The sequence below is a fragment of the Moschus berezovskii genome, chromosome 12 (assembly GCF_049115385.1).
Source record: "Moschus berezovskii isolate FMDL1 chromosome 12, NW_MosBer_1.0, whole genome shotgun sequence".
NCBI classification, from domain to species: Eukaryota; Metazoa; Chordata; class Mammalia; order Artiodactyla; family Moschidae; genus Moschus; species Moschus berezovskii.
In genome coordinates this window covers 80,737,716-80,759,326 of record NC_142471.1, presented here as the reverse complement: position 1 = coordinate 80,759,326, position 21,611 = coordinate 80,737,716, and the positions used below count along the sequence as shown (strand labels likewise).

The 21,611-nt window shown below is 44.9% G+C and overlaps 1 protein-coding gene across 14 annotated transcripts in view; it reads left to right on the top strand.

Annotated features, from left to right (window-relative positions):
* ABLIM1 (actin binding LIM protein 1) overlaps positions 1-21,611 on the top strand; it is a 340,561-nt gene that overhangs the window by 218,396 nt on the left and 100,554 nt on the right. For all 14 annotated transcript variants that reach the window (XM_088842358.1, XM_088842352.1, XM_088842357.1 and 11 more), the window contains 2 exons: positions 14,210-14,336; positions 15,982-16,075. In XM_088842358.1, the coding sequence (XP_088698484.1) occupies positions 14,210-14,336; positions 15,982-16,075 (221 nt within the window). The remainder of the gene's footprint in view (positions 1-14,209; positions 14,337-15,981; positions 16,076-21,611) is intronic.

Here is a 21,611-nt window from a genome sequence, read left to right as displayed (position 1 = left end):
AGGTCCAGAATGTTGAGTTCTGCATGCTACTTGAATGATGATGGTGACATGGCTCTTGTGGTTTTGTAAAAATTACATAGTATAGATTGGGTGCATGAGAGCAAGATGTATTGGCAGATTTAAACATTCATCTTCTCATCTTGCTTACAAATTTTTCCTCTTATTTTATAAAAGGGAAACGAGTTATTGCTTTAGATAATTTGGCTGATGACAGCATCATGTGTTTTTTTTTTTTTTTAAGTAGAAGTGTTAGGGGATGTATTTCCCAACTTTGAGTGTGAGGTTGAGACAGGCCTCACCTCTCTGGGAGCTGAGGGTGCCAGCCTCATGGCCTCGAGGGACAGAGTCTAACCTGGCATGGAAGTTCCAATACTGCTCTATTGGGTATGGATTGTATTACTGAGAGTTTGCCATTTACATAATAGCCAGAGATTCATTGCAGAAGGACAAGGTATGTTGCAAAACGGAGCATTGATGTTTAGATTTTTCAGACTGAAATCTCTTAGAATTAGGAGTCAGACATAAAGAGCCCAGAGTGACATTATGTTTTCACTTAATCAGAACCTGGATTATCTCAGTTGCAAGAAAAGAGGAAAAGTTCCTGACTTATAGGAAATGGGTCCAACTCAGGACAAAAAGTGAACTTGGGTACAAAAAATGTTTCAGGGGTTGGAAAGTTACTGGTATTGTGTTATTTGCTATTTTCATTTCATTAGATATGACTTTAATGTAATAAGACCCACATCTTCTGACAGCTCATCAATAAAACTAGAATTTTCATGATTGGAAGAGTGGTTATTCCCCAGTTTAATTTTTCAGCAGCAGTAATGATTTAGCTGTTCAAAGGATTGTTGTGTATAGCTATAGTTGTACATTCCTATTGTTCTCAGAAGGATACTGAGAAATTACTCTTAGTACTTTCCTCCAGAAGAAAGGCAGGAGTCTCTGGGAGATGCAGAAGGAAAGGAATTATTTTTATTGTATGAAAAAAAATTAATTGTGTACGTACTACCTATTTAAAACAAAAGCACCTCAAAAATATCATACTGTTAAATTAAAAAACTAAAAGGCCCATTCCAGACTGAAGTCTCCTTGCAGTTTGCCCTTGCTGTGACCCTCAGTGGAGTGTGTATTAAGTGACTGGTCACATGATGAAAGGACTGACATTCTACCCCTTCTTTTCTTCTTCCTATCTTGGGAATAGAGTCAATGAGCTGATGTTGGCTAATGAGTACTGGATCTGAGAAACTGACGTCAAACTCAAGTATGATTTCCTCTTTGGCATGAGCCCAGTATGCTGGCTGACCATAGCCTGTTAAAGATTTATCATAAACCTCCTCACCGGGTTAAAGTTTAAAGCTTAATTAAGTGCAAGGACAAAACTTGTTGGTACAGATTTTTTTTAATTGAAATTCATATAACATAAAATTAACCATTTTAAATCAAATGGTAAGTACATTCACAACATCGTCCAACCATCACCTCAGTTCCAAAACATTATCATCATCCCAAAAGAAAACTCTGTACCCATTAAACAGTTACTCCGTATTCACCCCTTCTTCCAGCCCCTAGGAAGTACCAATCTGCTTTCTATTTCTCTGTATTTACCTATTCTGGTCATTTCATATAAATGGAATCACACACATGTGGCTTTTTGTATTCTGACCCAGGGATCAAACCTGTGTTTTCTTGTATCTCCTGCGTAGGCAGGTGGATTCTTTTCCACTGGCGCCACCTAGGATACCAAGGAAACTTTTCATGCAAAGATGGGCTTGATAAAGGACAGAAATGGTATGGACCTAACAGAAGCAGAAGATATTAAGAAGAGGTGGCAAGAATACACAGAAGAACTGTACAAAAAAAGATCTTTATGACCCAGATAATCACTATGGTGTGATCACTCACCTAGAGGCAGACATCCTGGAATGTGAAGTCAAGTGGGCCTTAGGAAGCATCACTAAGAACAAAGCTAGTGGAGCTGATGGAATTCCAGTTGAGCTATTTCAAATCCTAAAAGATGATTCTGTGAAAGTGCTGCATTCAGTATGCCAGCAAATTTGGAAAGCTCAGCCGTGGCCACAGGACTGGAAAAGGTCAGTTTTCATTCCAATCCCAAAGAAAGGCAATGCCAAAGAAAGCTCAAACTACTGCACAACTGCACTCATCTCACACACTAGCAAAGTAATGCTCAACATTCTCCAAGCCAGGCTTCAGCAATACGTGAACTTCCAGATGTTCAAGCTGGATTTAGAAAAGGCAGAGGAGCCAGACATCAAATTGCCAACATCTGCTGGATCATCAAAAAAGCAAGCGAGCTCCAGAAAAACATCTACTTCTGCTTTATTGACTATGCCAAAGCCTTTGACTGTGTGGATCACAACAAACTGTGGAAAATTCTTAAAGAGATGGGAATACCAGACCACCTGAGCTGCCTCCTGAGAAATCTGTATGCAGGTCAGGAAGCAACAGTTAGAACTGGACATGGAACAACAGACTGGTTGCAAATCAGGAAAGGAGTAAGTCAAGGCTGTATCTTGTCACCTTGCTTATTTAACTTATATGCAGAGTACATCATGAGAAACGCTGGGCTGGATGACGTACAAGCTGGAATCAAGATTGCCAGAGAAATAACCTCAGATATGGAGATGATACCACCCTTATGGCAGAAAACAAAGAAGAACTAAAGAACCTCTTACTGAAAGTGAAAGAAGAGAGTGGAAAAAGTTGGCTTAAAACTCAACATTCAGGAAACTAAGATCATGGCATCTGGTCCTATCACTTCATGGCAAATAGATGGGGAAACATTAGAAACAGTGAGAGACTTTATTTTTGGGTGCTCTAAGATCACTGCAGGTGGTGACTGCAGCCATGAAATTAAAAGACACTTGCTCCTTGGAAAAAAAGTTATGACCAACCTAGATAGCATATTAAAAAGCAGAGACATTACTTTGCCAACAAAGATCCGTCTAGTCAAAGTTACGGTTTTTCCAGTGGTCAAGTATGGATGTGAGAGTTGGACTATAAAGAAAGCTGAGTGCCAAAGAATTGATGCTTTTGAACTGTGGTGTTGGAGAAGATTCTGGAGTGTACCTTGGACTGCAAGAAGATCCAACCAGTCTATCCTCAAGGAAATCAGTCCTGAATATTCATTGGAAGGACTGATGCTGAAGCTGAAACTCCAATACTTTGGCCACCTGATGTGAAGAACTGACTCATTTAAAAAGACCCTGATGCTGGGAAAGATTGAAGGCAGGAGAAGGAGACGACAGAAGATGAGATAGTTGGATGGCATCACCGACTCAGTGGATGTAAGTTTGAATAAACTCTGGGAGTTGGTGATAGACAGGCAGGCCTGGCGAGCTGCAGTCCATGGGGTTGCAAAGAGCCGGACGCAGCTGGGCAACTGAACTGAACTGAACTGAAGTGCCACCTAGGAAGTCCTGAGGTACACTTTAAAAAGAGGAAAGATGGGCTTGATTGCAGAATACTAGGTAATAAGAGGTCTCAGAAAATAGCTGTTCCCTGGCCTGCCTACAACTTTCTCAATGAGGCTGATAATGTGCTGCTGTTGTGGCCCATGAAAACTTGTTTGTTGTGCAGTATTGTTTTCCCAAGACAAAAAGAACCTTCACCTAAAATAGCAGGTCAGAGGCTTCTCTGGCTTGTGACGTTTTCATCATGGCCATCAAGATAGCAAAGGAAGCAACTGACCTAAGCGAGGTTATGGGTGACTGTACAAAGTTTGGTTCAAGGTTACATATTCAGACAACACATAATGTTTTAAAGTGATTCTGCCTTGTTTTTAGTGAATTTGAGAATGTAAATTATTTAGAGCCATGGCAAATACACTGTACCAATGTATTTGAATATAAATAAATATGAATGTTCCAATCTACCCCTCAGCCCCAACCGGTATTTTCTTATGACCCCATGAATTACTTTTTGGCCAATGCAGTATAGAATTTCAGAAGTGAAAAAGTACTTTAAAAATGAATTCCTTTTTTTTTTGATGTGGGTCCTTTTAAAAATCTTTATTGAATGTGTTACAATATTGCTTCTGTTTTTATGTTTTGGTTTAAGGCATGTAGGATCTTAGCTTCCCAACCAGGGATCGACCTGAGTCCCTTGCATTGGGAGGTGAAATCTTAACCACTGGACCACCAGGGAAGTCCCAGAAAGTAATTCTTAAAAGTGCTTCACACGAACGTATTTGCATTTCGCCCTCTATGTGTCCTTTCTTTTGGTGACCTCATACCCATGGTATTTGCCGTGAGACACTAGGAAAGAAAACTGCCGATTCGTCAGTGACTCGACATGGACTGTGGCCAGTCAGTAGTTGCTGACTCATAGACGTCTGGTTGGAACTTGACACCACTGAGCAGGACAGGTGAAGTTTAGAGGTCAGCATTCAACAATGTCTATTTGATAGATGGATGCTCTTATCACTACTAAAGGATGTGGTCTTTTTAATCAAAGGAAGGTTTTCAAAACCCAAACACCAAACCCCTTATACCTTAAAGGTGCTAAAATTGTAAGCCAAGTCTTATCAAGAAAATAGCATTAAAAAGTCTGGATTTAAAAATTTTTTTTTTTAATTCATAGGCTACAAAAAAGGGCCAGGCGGGTAACATAGAAGCATGTGGTCAATTCAAGTGTGAGGACAGATAGTTAACATGTTGACCCTAGGAAAGGATGGAAACCTTGGCGAAATAAAAATATCTGTCCTGTATAAAGCAGGCAGCCACTATGTGCCTTGCACAGCTATTCCCATGGAAGGATCCACATGTCAGAGGCTCATCAGGTGTGTTGAAAGCCTGTGTCAAAGGCAGCTTGTTAACCTCACAGATTCTGACCTATGTTTGGGTCGCTGTTTCTTGTCTCCAGTTTCTTTCTCTTTTGGAGAGAATGCTCTCTGACTTTCTGCATATTCACCATTTTATCACACAGGGTCACGGGAAATCCACATCCTGTAGGAGCCATTGAATGACAAGATACGATGTCATTAAATTCAGGAGTCACATTAGCCAAACCCGGAAGTTAAACTGGGGGATTTTGCTTGTTTGTTCTCCTTGAAGCACCTTATTCTGACTCCTGGCCAGGGATAAAGTGCCCCTAGTTAACAGTCTATTAAAAAGACACCACTTGAATATTTTATAGGGTTTCCAAAGTCTTATCTACTATCTATTAATAATGACCTAAATCTGAAATGATTTGGTGTCTATTTATTCTTCATCCACGTGTATAGCCTTGGACTTACGTGCTCATCTCTGTTGATGACAACTAGAATTTCTTTTTTATTATCGTTTTTAAAGACGGATTCCAGGGAAAGCTTAAATTTTCTGGAACTTATATAGGCAACAGTATCAATCCTGAAATGTGATTTTTTTATTCTTAATTTTAAAGACTTTACAATAGAGGAAGGAAATACCCTGAATTGACTTAAAATCTCTATCGACATAACTTCTTAGCATCTCAGCAAGCGTCAGTTAAATGAGTAAAGTCTCTCTCTAGCCCCTTCTGTGATTTACATTTGCTGTTGTTAAATCATTCAGCTGTGTCCGACTCTTCGTGACTCCATGGACTGCAGCACACCAGGCTTCCCTGTCCTTTGCCATCTCCCGGCGTTTGCTCAAACTCATGTCCATTGAGTTGGTGATGCCATCCAACCATCTCATCCTCTGTCAGTCCTTCTCCTCCTGCCCTCAATTTCCCCCAGCATCAGGGTCTTTACAGTTTACATTGTTTTCACAATAATTCTCTATACCCACAAGTGAAACTCATGCTTCAGCTCCATGGTGGAAGTTTTTGCCAGTTGACAGCCAAAGAGGCAATAACCAGGGGAACAAATGCATGATTAGAGCTTTAAGCCCAGAAAATCCCTGTAAGATGTGAAGGCCTGGGTTCACGTTCAAGGGCACTTGAGAATGAAGATTTCCACTCTGCAGTTAATGGGGCCCTCTGTATCTGTGTGACCTTGTGCAAAGCATTGGCCCACCCCGGGCCTTACATTCCTGTGTGCAAAATGAAGCTTTTGCATCAAATGTCTTCAAAGCCTCTCTGGATCTCAGACGTCCTGTGAACTGTGAAAGGTGGATAACCACTGTCCTTCCAGGTTAGTGGAAGCCCTAAGGGAGGATTAGGCAAAGTATGCAAAATCTTTTAAAAGTTAAGGGGTAAATAATAAAAAAATAAAAAATAAAAGTTAATGGATGAACAATAATAACAACAATAGTAATGTTAATGGAAAGATTATGACTGTGGAATCAGAGAAACCAAAGTGCCTTTTCACAGTGGGTCTTGGTTATTTGGCTTTTGTTTGTTTTTTTTACTACTTTTTGAACCTTTTACTTTGTGTTGGGGTATAGCTGATTAACAATGTTGTGATAGTTTCAGGTGAACAGTAAGGGGTCTCAGCCATACATATGCATGTATACATTCTCCCTCAAACTCCTGGCACATCGAAGCTGCCACGTAACAGTGAGCAGAGTTTCACATGCTGTACAGTAGGTCCCTGTTGATTATCATTTTAAATATGGCAGATTATACATGTCTATCCCAGACTCCCTAACTGTCCCTTCACCCCATCCCTCCCACCAGCAACCATAAGGTCATTCTCTAGGTCGCTGAGTCTCTCTCTTTTGTAAGTAAGTTAATTTGTATCATTTCCTTTTAGATTCCACAGTAGAAGGGGTGTCATAGGATATTTCTCCTTCTCTAACTTCAGTTATTTGTTAAGGGAAAGATGCAGTGTTGGTTTTATGAGGTTACTGCAGGTGTGAGGACAGACTTGGATTGTTTACCGTATGCCCAACACCGCGCTCGCGGATTACACATGTTCTGTCCACCCTCACAAGAGCCCCAGAAGGTAAGTTCTGTTCATCTGCCCGTTTTACAAATGAAGAAGCTGAAGCCCGAATTACCTAGCTTGCGCAGGGTCCCTTGGTTCTGTGTCAGAGCTGGAATTTGACCCCAGGTCTCTTTGCCCAGAAGTTCTTCATCCCTGTGAGTGGTACAATCAGCATGTAGAATGGTCAGAACACTCGTGGGACAAAACATGGTCTTATTTTTGTTGTTGCTACTTTTATTATCCTCTATCAGAGCTCCCTTTCTCGCCCTTAATAATATCTTAGGCCGTTCCATAGCTTTCTGCTCACTTTCAGCTCTTAAAAGTCCAGTACAGTCAAAGCCTTTATTCTCACATCCATATCAGATCTGTACCCTTTTCCCAGTTCAGATCAGATCCAAATAGGAGACCTGCAATAAGGAAGGGGTATAGCCTCTTCTACTCCTTTTTATTACCTTCTTCCTGTTCTGCTTGTGGTTCCTTGAGGGTCCAGGCAGAGCAGAGGGAAATGACAGGTACAGGGGAAAATATGTTATACTGGCATCGTCATACTTGACTTTCAACTAACACTGGCTAGAAACATTAAAAAAAAAAAAAAATAGGGCCCATTTTGAATTCCTTGACAGAAGTGTGCAATTTCTGGCTAAGCTGTTTCAACAAACCCTCTCCATCCTCCCTAGCCTCAGGTCCTACTCCTCATGCTTGCTAAGTCACTTCAGTCATGTCTGACTCTTTTTGACCTTATAGACTGTAGCCTGCCAGGCTCCTCTGTCTATGGGATTCTCCAGGCAAGAATGCTGGAGTGGGTTGCCATGCCCTTCTCCAGGGGATCTTCCCCAGTCGGGGATCAAACCCACGTCTCTTATGTCTCCTGCACTGTCAGGCGGGTTCTTTACCACTAGCACCGCCTGGGAAGCCCCTGCTCCTCATAGCCTCTTACTGATGAAATCTCCCGTGCTCAGCAGGTAGCTTTCTCAGGTGGGCTCATTCATGAAGCTTAGATGTGGGCGCCAGCCATGGGACACACGGGCAGCATCAGTGAGCCGAACAGTGGCCATGCATACCTCTCTGCCTTCTGCCTCTCCTTCGCCTGCCTTCAGGAAGGCGTCCAGCCAGCTTCCTAACTTCCAAATCTTCCAGACTCCCACAGGCTCCAGACTCTGTTCATGAACATCGCCAAGGTCCAGGACAGTCCAGTCAGTTTGTCCCAAGAGTCTAACAGTAAGCTTCTCACGGACCAACAGCAGCACCAGGGCCTGAGCACCCCCATTTAGTGAACATCTAGGCAGGGAGCAGGGAGCCAGTCCCCCTTCTCCCAGGGTCCTTTAATCCCTCTCATAATACAGGGGAGCGAACACCCAGGCCTGCTGTGTAGGCAGCTCCCAGCCCGCTCTCCTCTCTGCCTTTCTGAATTTCCTTTTTTTTTTTTTTAAAGGATGCTAGAAATGTTAATAAGATAATTTCAGAAGTAGGGAGGCAGTAGGGCTTGAGTCATCAGGTAGATTCTACGATCCTTTGCTAAGTCCAGCCAGGGTATTGCTAGCAACCTGCTCTAGGAGATGGAATATTTATCAGCATTGTTTTCAGCTCTAAAACAATAGCCAAAAATTTTAAGACTCTGGGGAAAGCCGCATTCCATATTCTAGAAGCTTTAGTCCCAGATGGGTAGCCACTGTGAGTGGCAGCTTCCACCTCCACTGATGGTTCTGGGCTTGACAGAAGCCTGGGAAGGTGGGGATGATCGGGAATTCAGGTCCCATGATATTCACTTTTCTGTAGCTTCATTCCTCAGCTTTCTGTTCCTAGAGCCGTCTTCACAGAGTAAGACATCTTTTTAGCTCTTACCCTTCCCAAACGGGAAACTCTAGGAAGGCTGAAATTGTTCTCAAAAAGAACATAGGTATCTAGGCTGACAGGACTTTAAAGGCAGCCCAACTGATGACACCTTTCTTAGCTTGGGAACACAGGTCACCTTCCAGAGAGTCATTTGTCACCTTCATCTTAAATACTCTTGAAGCCCAGGTGTCCATTGCCCTATGCCAAGAAAAGAGAGCTGTATTAAAGGAGACAGACAGGATCCCTATTTTCGGATATTTTTGGATATTTATTGACTGTGAACAAAATGGTATAAATATGAAGCCAGGTGTGTACTTGGATGTTAGTTTAACTTGGACGTAAGTAGTCAAATCCCTATTTTTCTCTTGGCATCTGGTGCCAAGAATGAAATGCTTCGGGTGGACTGTTTATTACGTTGTTCAGTCGCTCAGTTTTGTCTGACTCTTTGCAGCCCCATGGACTGCAGCATGCCAGGCTTCCTTGTCCATCACCAACTCTCGGAGCTTGCTCAAACTCATGTCCATTGAGTCGATGATGCAATCCAACCGTCTCATCCTCTGTCATCCCCTTCTTATTATAGCTTTCTTCTGTTTTCACGTTTGGCCGTTGTGTGTCCCCAGGGGAGGACCAACAAGTTGCTGGAGGGTTTGATTTCCTTGATGCTGCCTCATATTCACCTACTTCGGACTTTGGCAATAATTCCAGTGCCAATCAACCGCCTTTCTATATTTATCAGCAGCTGCTCCAGTGACGTGGAAACAATTTTCTCAACAGCTGAAAAACATGAAGATAGAGAGGAGGACATTTTGTTCTTTATAAAAGAGCTTGGTTGGAATGAGCATAGGAAGCGTGAACCATCAGCACGAATCTTTTTATCTCTGCATCTTTTCTATTTTCCCCAGCGTGATGTCAGGTTTAAGGAGAGAATACAGTTTTGTCCAGAGAGGAATGAATGTGTAACCTCTGTGGAGTACACTAGAATATTTTGAATCAGCTGGGCCAGCGTTCTGGGCCAGAAGGCCATCTTTGTTGATTTGCTTGATTTTTGTCTTGAGGTTTTGGATGAAGGAGGCTCATCCCCAGCCTCTCCTTCCAGCCCAGTTTTACCAGATGTCTGGCTCTTAGGCATTCACATTTGGTAAATGCTTCTCTATGAAACATGATCAAGATCCATTGTAGATGGGATTTGCCTAGGGGTCCAGTGGTTAAGAATCTGCCTTGCAATGCAGGGGACTCAGGTTCGATCCCTGGTCAGGGAAATAAGATCCCACATGCCTTGGAGCAACTAATCCTGTGTACCACAAATACTGAGATCCCACATGCTACAACTAAGACTCAACACAGCCAAATAAATGAATATTTTTTAAAAATACCAGCTGTAGAGTATGTGCCCTCCCCAGGGCACTGCAGCGCATGGAGGATCTGGGAGATTCAGGACATCTTCTGTGAGGTCAGAGGCTTCCAAACTGCAAAGCACTTTGACTCCATCGTTGTTCAGTCTCTAGGTCGCGTCTGACTCTTCAACCCCATGGAGTGCAGCACGCCAGGCTTCCCTATCCTTCACTATCTCCCAGTTTGCTCTAACTCATGTCTTCTAGTCGGGATGCCATCCAACCATCTCATCCTCTGTCACTCCCTTCTCCTCCTGTCCTCAGTCTTTCCCAGCATCAGGGTCTTTTCCAATGAGTCAATGCTTTGCATCAGGTGGCCATAGTATTGGAGCTTCAGTTTCAGCATCAGTCCTTCTAATGAATATTCAGGGTTGATTTCCTTTAGGGTTGACTGGTTTGATCTTCTTGCTGACCAAAGGACTCTCAGAGTCTTCTCCAACACCATAGTTCAAAAGTGTCAATTCTTCAGTGCTCAGCCTTCTTTACGGTCCATATGGGGATCAAACCTGTGACTTTGGTGTTATTAGCACCACACTCTAACTGAGCTAACTGGCCAGGATTTTGTCTCCATTACTGTGAAGAATAATAGATTGTGGAGAATAACTCCTGAAGAGTATGTCTATGAAGCCCTCACAATATGCCTGGTTTACCAGTGCCATTGGTGCAGAATAATGCTGCTGCTGCTAAGTCACTTCAGTCATGTCCGACTCTGTGTGACCCCATAGACGGCAGCCCACCAGGCTCCCCCGTCCCTGCAGAATAATCAGAGAGGTCATTTCTGTGCTAAGATTGTGTCTTTGCTGCTGTTAGAGGTCTGGGGTATCTGGGCATTAACGTGCTTAGAAAAAGTGCCAGACAGAGTCAAGAAACCTGGTTTCTAGTCGTAGCTCAGACCCGATCAAGGAAAGGAGAACTATGTGGAACAACCAACAGGTACCAAGTGTTCTAAGTTATATGAAGCACTTCACAACACAGAGTGTTTCTTCTTCCTCCCAGCAACCTGAGAAGTGGGTCCGCATTTCAGAGATGAAGAAATGAGGGTTCAGAGAGAGTAACCTTTCCTAGTTAGTGCCCAAGTCTTCCTAATTCTAAAGCCTGCCCTGTCGCGGCTCCCCACTGTCTCTCTCTCCTCTCTCTCCCTGGACCCCAGCGTTGCAAAGGGGAGATATGAACAGCTCTGCCTACCTCCCTGAGCTCCTCTGCTGTAGAAATGAAAAGCCATTTTTAAAGTTTATTTTATACTTGAAAAAATTCAACCAACCGGTATCTTGCATATTATTTTAAATCTTTACTGCCACCTAGTGGGCATAATCTAATTGGAAGAATGAAAAAAATTTTCAGCTCACTTAAATTCAGTTCAGTTCAGTCGCTCAGTCGTGTCCGACTCTCCGCGACCCCATGAACCACAGCACGCCAGGCCTCCCTGTCCATCACCAACTCCCGGAGTTCACTCAAACTCATGTCCACAGAGTCGGTGATGCCATCCAGCCATCTCATTCTCTGTCGTCCCCTTCTCCTCCCACCCCCAACCTTTCCCAGTATCAGAGTCTTTTCCAGTGAGTCAACTCGTCGCATGAGGTGGCCAAAGTATTGCAGTTTCAGCTTTAGCATCAGTCCCTCCAATGAACACCCAGGATTGAATTAAAACCTACCAATTCATCTTATATTCATCTTGTGCTCTTATCCTTTAGAAATTGCATTCGAGCAAATATCATGGTCTTCCATTTTTATCTTTATAGTAAACTACCAGATGTGTGATTCCCTCTGAAAGGATTTTGGTGAGATGCTGGACATCATGTACATCCCAGCTTAAAAACAAAAAATTCATGCTTTGTGACCATATAATATAGACTAGCTTATAGTGGGCTCTACTTACAGAAATTCTAATCTTCAATATTCATAACTTGTATAGTATACTTTTAACTTTTTAAATATTTATTTGCTTGATTCTTTTTACGTTCTCATGATTTAGAAAAATGAGCTTATGTTGTACATACTGTTTTACAGCTTGTTTTTTTACCCAATCTATTTTGGACGTCTTTCTATGTCTGCACACAAATCTACTTTATTCTTCTTAACAGTGTATAGTATCCCATTAAATGACTATACTATAATTAATTTAACCACTTTCTCATTAGTGTCCACATATATTGTTTTCAGTTTTATTGTTACAAAAATGCAGCAGGGACTGAATATATATTTTTCAGGGGATAGACACACATACACTCACATGCACATCCTTTTCAAAATTTATTTGCAGAGTAAAATTCTAGCCATGAGATTGCTGGATCTAAAGGTTACGTAAATACCGAGTGACCAAAGGTGACCAGAAACACATCTGTAGTATAAAAATAAAAGTCAAGTGTACTTAAACCTCAGCACGGAAGAAAACCAGAATAATTGTGAGCCACTGCTGGGTGACATTTGGAGGAATTTTTATGGGACTTGGGCTTGTGCGGGTACTATAGGGAAGTTTTTCTAGAAGAAGAGAGAATTCAAGGTGGGCTAGAAATGTCACCATTAGTACAGGAGCAGCAGCCACAGATGCGGTCAGAAGAGGGGGGTATTGAATCACTTTGTGTACCGAGAGGCCTTGTCTGCACATTTCTTTATTCTCTGAATGATTTTTGTGATCAACTGGGGATATCAGGGGCAACCTGCCAGCCATGCTTTCTTTCCCTTTCTCAGGTACATTGATTTTAAATGTCTCCAGACATTTAAATTGCTTTCCAGAAAGGTTGCCCAATTTACATGTACGCCTCAGAGATATTGCATGCTCAGTGGATTGGTTCAAGACCACCACAGTAAGGCAAATACAGCAGTTAAATGAGTCATACAAATTTTTTGCTTTCCCAGTGCATATGAACGTTATATTTACTCTATGTTGTCGTCTGCTGAGTGTGCGATAGCATTATGTCTAAAACAGCGATGTACGCACCTGAATTAGAAACTATTGCTGAAAAAATGCTACCATCTGAGCCTTCAGTGAGGCATAGTCGTAACATCAAACATGACTGATCACAGATCACCGTAACAGACATAATAATAATGAAAAAATTTGAAAAATTGGGAGAATTACCAAAATGTGACACAGAGACATGAAGTGAGCAAAGGTTTTTGAAAAGATGGTGCCAATAGACTTGATAGAGGTAGCATTGCCACAAATCTTGTATTTGTTAAAAAAAAAAAGCATTATCTTCGAAGCACAATAAAACAGTGTATGCCTATACATTCTTCTGGATTCTTTTAAATACTCAGCTTCCCTAATAATGATGTTTCTAATATTCAGAATAACATCAACTATAATAGCAAACTTTCATAGAGACCTGAGTCCTTTATTCCACTGAATCCTCATCAGAGAACTTGAGACAGGCACGAATAACATCCTGGCTTTCATATGAGGACCCCAAGGCTTAGAAAAGGGGGGAACTAGCCTGGGTCACGTGGTTAGCCAACGGCTAGCTGGGGTTCAGAACCAGGGTGTCCCATTCCAGGGCCTACACTCTTTACTGTGAAGAAATACTTTCTTCTTTATCTTCTTCACAGGATCCTGCCAGGGAGAATTTAAAGCTGAGGAATTAAGAGCCATTGAATTGATGATCACAAATTTCGGAAAGTCTGATTTAGATTGATAAGGAAGTAGAGTCCTGTTTACAAAAATGAGACTTACCGGCATTGTTCCAGAAGTCGCATATATAGTATTAGGGGGGCAGCCAGCATGGGAGGGGGAGGGGGAGCTGGTACTTAGCTACTCACAGGTGCCCTCAATTAATAAAGGCTGATGAGCGCCTTCTTAAAATCACAGCCAAGACGCTATAATTAAATATTCTCTGGGCCAGCTGGAGCTCAGAGGCTATTTAAATCACCCCCAAGGAAATAAACAGATGAAGGACATCCAGGCCCTTGGATCTGCTGAGGCTCATGATGTTCCCGTTCTAAGGGAGCGTGGGGGGTCTGCGAATATCCTGGGGAAGATTTCATGCGGGGCGAGAACGCGGAATAAAATGGCACTTAAGTAAATAGTTATTGAGTGTGTGGTGGGTGCATGCTGGGGTTCAAAGGGGACCCACCTGCTTGGATTAGCGAAACTATGGATTTAACAAATGTGGAGTAAGGGTCGGCGGCTGCTCTTTTCTAGATTGCGCTGGCTGCGGACGAGACATCAAGAATGGACAGGCCCTGCTGGCGCTGGAAAAGCAGTGGCACTTGGGTTGCTTTAAGTGCAAGTCCTGCGGGAAAGTCCTCACCGGCGAGTACATCAGCAAGTAAGCCTGGGGCGCAGGCGCGGTTGGATCCTTCAGCAGGGGTGGGTCATCGTGGGCTGCCCTGCGCTCGCGGAATACACCCCAGCCCAGCCCATCAGACATAATGAAAGACCTTCAGATTCCACGATCCATACGAGCTTTTTGCTATGAAACTTTGGAAAGGAATTTTATTCTTCTATTGTTGCCTGCTATAAATTTAATGAAATGTTCATCGTTGCCTAATGTAACAATTAACGAAGCTGACATAATGGTAGGCTATATGTTGCAACCAATTAAGCTTTTAGTAATTTTACTTTTGCTAATCACCCCCCCTCCCCATTTCCCCATTTGAAACTACTGATAGTAAACCTTTATCCTCCTTCCAGGTCTCAGCCATATCTGCTGGACCGCCCCTCCACCCCCCAAAAAAAAACCTCAGCATCCAGACACAGAGCCCATTAGGACCACCCTGGAGTAGGTTCCTTAGAGTCAGAGGCTGGTGTACAGAAGAGCTAGAGCAGGTGACGTTTGGAGGGCTTTTGTTTAATGTGACCTTGAAAAGCTAGTTACAGTGGTTACCTTTTAAATGGAGGAAAGAATGAGCATGGGGTGGGGGGAGGGCCTAGAGGCAGTAAGGGAAAATTTTCCCCTATCCACTTTTAAAAGTGTTCGCCAACCAGCATCTATTAAAAAAAATTTTTTTAATGAATTTAATGTATGAATATATGTAGTGAAACAAAATAAGTAGCTTGGGCCCCACCCCCTAAAAATCTAATTCTGCAGATCTGGGGTAAAGCAAACCCTGGTACTCGGGAGGCAGAAATTACACAGGTGATTCTAAGACACAGCCCAAGAGAACTGCTCTGCCTTTAACACTGAAGCCTGTGCAGAGCTAGGTAACTGGGCTGTCTGGAGACGTTTTAACTCCCCCATGTGATAGCACACCTAGAACATGATATTTTAACTGTGTCATGAGCCAAATGAGGGGCTTCCCAGGTGGTGCTAGTAGTAAAGGACCCACCTGCCAATGCAGGAGACATAAGAGATGCACGTTCAGTCCTTGGGTTGGGATGATCCCCTGGAGGAAGACATGGTAACCCAGTCCAGTGTTCTTGCCTGGAGAATCCCATGGACAGAGGAGCCTGACGGGCTACAGTCCGTAGGGTCACAAAGAGTCAGACACGACTGAAGCGACTTAGCACACATGCAAGAGGTAAATGAAGGCAGTTGCAAGAGGATGGTTGAGAGGCCCTGGGCCCCCAGGCTCCCTCAGGCCCGAGGAGAAGGCCTCTCCACACTCTTAGGAGGCTCTGGTGTGGGGGAGGAGACAAGGAAGAGGAGCATGGGACTACAGCTGAAGCCCGTCAGGCCTGGTGCTGCAAGAGAGGGGCACCGTGTTTTTTGCTGCTGAGATCTGAGGCAGTCGAGGAATGAGCAGCGGCAGCCATTTGGCTGTTACTTCCATGGGGCTTGGAGAACCTCAGCACTCTCTCTGGAGAGTTTGCTCTTGTGGGTTTTGACCCTGCCTCACCAGGTCTCCTCCAGGCGTGTGAATGGTAGTTGAGCGAGAAATAACTTCTGCTGCCCTTCTATGCAACTGGGCAGAGAGAGGTGGGGTGTGGGCGTCTTTCCTGCCCTCGGAAGCTGAGCTGTCTTTGTCCTGCAGGGATGGTGCTCCATATTGTGAAAAGGACTACCAGGGGCTCTTCGGGGTAAAATGTGAAGCCTGCCACCAGTTCATCACAGGGAAAGTCCTGGAGGTAAGTGACGCACGGGCTCCCCTCAGAACCACCGTCGTGGTCCTCAAGGCTCCCGGAAACACACAAGGGTCTCTTTTTTTTCCATCTTTTTCTCACGTGCGGAGGAAAGAAAGTAGTTGCAGGTGACAGATCACTTAGAGAACGTCTGTGTAACGCTGTCTTCTCAGGCAGCGTCTACTTCATGCTGGAAACTGGACAGATAGAGAATATGAGAGGAAAAAAGAATGAAAGCGTCTATGAGGAATTATGTAGGAGGAATGGTTATATTAAGCTGTTCTTTTATTTAGAAGTTAGAAAAGAGGAAATGAAGACTGTTCGAGCCACATGTGTCTGTGTGTACAAATGTGTGTGTAAGTAAGTAAGTGTTAGTCGCTCAGGCGTGCCTGACTCTTTGCGAACCCATGGACTGCAGCCCACCAGGCTCCTCTGTCCATGAGATTTTCCAGGCAAGGGTACTAGAGTGGGTTGCCATTTCCTTCTCCAGGGGATCTTCCCAACCCAGGGATCGAACCCGGGTTTCCCAAATTGCAGGCAGATTCTTCCCCAACTGAGCTATCGTATGTGACCGCATATCTGTGTGCGCACGTATGTGTCTGCTCCTGCGTGTACACGTGGCCGCACACAGACTCAGGGAACAGAGGCTCCAAATGGAAGTTAAAAGAAGAGAGTCGTTAGCGGTGAGGGTGTGGGCTTCCTCACCCTTAGAAAACCACATCCTGTGTGACCCGGAGCGTCCTGTGGCCCAGGCTGACAGAAGCCTGTCAAGTTCAGGTGTGACTGACTGCCTCGCACCGGGAAGCTTGGTTCCTGCTTTCTCAGCAGTCGCCCCGCCAGCTTCTGCCTCTGGGCGGAACTGAGCTCCTGAGTTGGCGCCATCAGTAGACTTGGGGCCAGAGGTCAGAGAGTCACTGCCCGCCTGCCCACAGGCCCGTGAGGTATTAACCCACTCTCATGGAACAAGTAAGGGCTTCCCAGGTAGCCTCCCGGGTGGCTCAGTGGTAAAGAATCCGCCTGCTAGTGCAGGAGATACAAGAGACGTGGGTTCGATCCCTGGGTCAGGAAGATCCCCTGGAGGCGGAAGTGGCAACCCACTCCAGTATTCTTGCCTAGAGAATTCCATGGACAGAGGAGCCTGGAGGGCTACAGTACACAGGGTCACAAAGAGTTGGACACCACCGAGCACATACACACAGGCAAAGTAAACATTGCTTCACACCCACCCCAAGTCTCAGGGTGAGAATGTGTACTGAGCAGAGGTGAGTCAGGACGCCCACTGGAGTCCTGGGAAAGTGGCTGGGCAACTTGTCACATTGCTTCTGTAGACACCAGGTCACTATATCCACATCACCACATTCAAATTTCCCAGCAGGGTGTGGTCCAGGGACCCAAGATGTGAATCTGAGTGGCCCCCTAGGTGTCCCTGGGCATCTTCTGTGGGTGTAGTCTTCCTAATCCCACAGCAAGCCCCGTGATGCCTTCCTGCCCATGAAATGCAGGACAGGGAGCAGTGCTGGCTCTGCGCTGGACCTAGTCCAGCTAATTAGATTTGAGATGCAGGTTGTCAGTGCAGTTCCTGACCCAGAGGAACAGTGTTTCGGGAAGAGGAAACCGCAATGGCAAAGGCTCAGCAGCAAGGACAAGTACAGCATACCCAAGAAACAAAGTCATTTGGGCAGGAGTATGGGTGACAGAGAGGAGGCTGGAGGAAGGGAGAGGCCCAAGTGTGAGGACCTCAGAAATCACAGTCAGGAGCTTGGCTTTACCTTGAGGATGGCAGGAAGTATTGAAGTGATTGTAGCTGGAGCATCATGTGATAGGATCAGACTGCTGTGTGAAGAATGGGAGGGAGTCCTCAAATGAATGTGCCCCCCTGTTCACAGCAGCTCTGCTCACACCAGGCAGAAGGGAAAACAACCCACGAGTACACGGATGGATGGATAAACACAGTGTAGTATTTAGAGACAGTAAACTGTCCCTCAGCCTTAGGAGGGAATTCTGACACATGCTACAGCATGCATGTACCTTGAAAACATTATGCCAAGTGATAGAAGTGGTCACAGAAGACCACTGCTGCTGCTGCTGCTAAGTCACTTCAGTCGTGTCCGACTCTGTGTGACCCCATAGACAGAAGCCCACCAGGCTCCCCCGTCCCTGGGATTCTCCAGGCAAGAACACTGGAGTGGGTTGCCATTTCCTTCTCCAATGTGTGAAAGTGAAAAGTGAAAGTGAAGTCGCTCAGTCGTGTCTGACCCTTAGCCACCCCACAGACTACAGCCAACCAGGCTCCTCCATCCATGGGATTTTCTAGGCAATAGTACTGGAGTGGTTTGCCATTGCCTTCTCCGGACAGAAGACCACATATGATTCTATTTAGATGAAATACCCAGAATAGATAGATCCATAGAGAAAGCAGTTACCTGGACTTGAGGGCAGGGAGAGAGTGGGGAGTAACTGCTTATTGGTTCCCACTTAGGATGATGAATCTGCTTCAGAAATAGAGGACGTGGTTGCACAACCTTGTGAATATCCTAGATGTCATGGAATTGTTCCCTTTAAAATGGTGTATTTGATGTTATGTGAATTTCACCTCAAATGAAAAACATTAATGGATGGAAACGGAGTGAGGGTGAAGACAGGGAGGTCACGTAGAGGAGAGCTTTGGACAACAAACAGCGGTGCCACTGGCTGCAGTGACACCTGAGAAGTGGACCCCCACCACCCACACACAGCTGGGGTAAGGGGGGTTTTTCATGGCCCTTCCAATAAGGCTTTTATTGCGAGTCCAAGGATACTTCAAGGCTGGGTTTGGGGCCCAAGGTCATGCACATCCTTAAGAAAGCTATTGGAGAAGATGGCTGTGACACATCCAGAGTGTCGCTTGAAGTCCAGCCATCTCATCCCGAGACACAAGTGCAGTGGTCCTCGTCCCTCCACAGAGCAAGGAGCCCTGCGAGAGACTCAACAGCATTTCCTTTGAGCTTCCCAAGTTTGGTCTGCTACATGGGACTGAAATAAACCTGTTGAGGTGGGAGCAGTTAGGAAATTTCATTTTAAAACAGCAGTAAGATGGGGTTTAGACTTACTGGCGTGATCCATGCATGAAAATACCAAATCACTATGCTATACTCCTGAAACTAATATAATATTGTATGTTGATTCTAATTCAGTAACAAATAAAACACCAGAACTATTTCCCAGATGTTTGGCTATAGCTAAAGGGTCAGGAAGACAGCGAATGCCGCCCCCAGCTTGGAGCCCCCACATTTGTAGACAGCGTGGATGGAGGCTGCTCTCTCCTCAGGCCACATGTGAGACTGTGTCCCCCCAGAAAAGAGTTGGGGAGACAAAAGGACTGAGAGGGGCGGGGTGTTGATTACCTTCAGATTTAGTTCAACTGCTGTGGGAGGGAATCTCTAAAAGAAAACTGGATCCAAGAACGTGCCGTGTTGAAGACACATCTGCTCGCTCTGCTTTTTCCCTGGAGGCTGAGTACTTCGATGCTTATAGGGGCTGTGAGGGCCCCTTAAAACGTTGGCTTCAGGCCTCCATGAGAGCCAATGGTGGGGGTGAAACCTTGCACCCTTTCCACACAAACCCACAGAGGTGGGGCTCCTGGGAGCAGTTTGCAGTGGGGTTCCGGGCAGAGTCAAGAGCCACCCAGTGGGCATGCTGTCCCTCTCAGGTGGGTGTGTGATCTAGAAAAATGTCCTCCACTGTGAGCACGCCAACATGTGACAGCTCGTGAGTAAGCCTGGCCCAGCTCCCAGCAGAAAACCCCGAGCTCGTCCCTCCACCTTTATTCTCTGATCCACTGTAGGTGCATAAGGATGGGTCTGATTTGTTGTAAATACTATAATCCTTGTTTTGGTTTGGGTATTCCCCATTTTTAAAATTACAGTGAAATCCACATAATATACCTGGAGTAGGAAATGGCAACCCACTCCAGTATTCTTGCCTGCAGAATCCCATGGACAGAGGAGCATGGTGGACTGCAGTCCATGGGGTCGCAAAGAGTTGGACACAACAGCACACACCACCTAACATAAAATGTAACATCTTAACCGTGTTTCAGTGTACAGTTCCGTGTACTACATGGATTTATGAAGTTGTGAAACCATCACCCAGCATCCAGCTCCGTAGCCCTTTATGTCTTATGAAACTGAAATCTGTGCTTATTCAACTGTAACTTCCCATCCCCGTCTCTCTGCAGCACTTCGTAGTGACCATTCCCCTTTGTCTCTATGAATTTGATTGCTGTGAGTATCTCATATAAATGGAATCATACAGTATTTGTGGGGTCTTGTTTGTTTTTGCAATGGCCCTTTTTCACTTGGGCTTCTCTGGTGGCTCAGCTGGTAAAGAATCCACCTGCAAATGTGGAATCCCTGGGTTTGATCCCTGGGTTGGGAAGATCTCCTGGAGAAGGGAACCCACTCCAGTATTCTGGCCTGGAGAATTCCATGGACTGTATAGTCCACGGGGGTGGCAAAGAGTCGGAGATGACTGAGAGCCTTTCCCTCTTCACTCTCACTTTTTCACTTAGTACAGCGTCCGCAGGTTTCATCCATGTGGGAGTGTGCGACAGTTTTTCTTCCTTTTTCAGGCTGAATAATATTCCATTGTATGGACATACCACATTTTGCCTTTCCAGCCTGTGATGCTTGGTTTTGTTGTTGCTATTGTTTCTGATTGATTTTACCCGTAGAGATTGTGAATGTCTTCCGTAACAGTGGTGGCTTAGAACCACAGAAACTTTCTCTCTCAGTTCTGGGGCCAGAAGTCCACAACTGAAGTGTTGGCAGGGCTCCCTTCCAAGGCTCCAGGGGAGGATCTTTCTTTGCCTCTTCCAGACTCTGGTGGCTGTGGCTACATAACCCTGATCTCTGCCTTGGTCTGCACAGAGCCTTCCCCGCTGTGCCCTCTCTTACCTCTGTGTCAAACCTCCTTTGCCTTCCTCTTAGAAAGTTCCTTGTCATTGGATTTAAGGTTCATCAGCATCCCAGGTGGTGCTGGTGATAAAGAACTCATCTGCGGATGCAGGAGACGTAAGAGATGCGGGATTGATCCCTGGGTCAGGAGGATCCCCTGGAGGAGGGCATGGCAATGCATTCCCGTATCTTTGCCTGGAGAGTTCCGTGGGCAGAGGAGCCTGGAGGGCTACAGTCCATAGCGTCACAAAGAGTCAGACATGACTGAAGAGACTTCACACACATAGGATCTTCCAAGATGATTCTTTCATCCCGGATTCTTAGCTTAATCACGTCTACAAAGACCCTTTTTTAGACGTGCCAAGGTTCCAGAGATTTTGTGTGGATATAACTTTGGTTTCCATTTCAGTCAACATGGAAACTTATACAAGTTTCATCCCAGTGAGGGCTGAAGCTCTGATATGGTTTTAATGGAACCCTCACTGAGCATCAGAGATGTCCTGAGACAGCTTCTCTGGACGTGTTTCATCTGAGATGCCACCAGACAACTGAAGGAGCTTTAAGAAGGAGAAAAGTCCCAGAACAATGATCAAGGAGCTCCAGGCTCA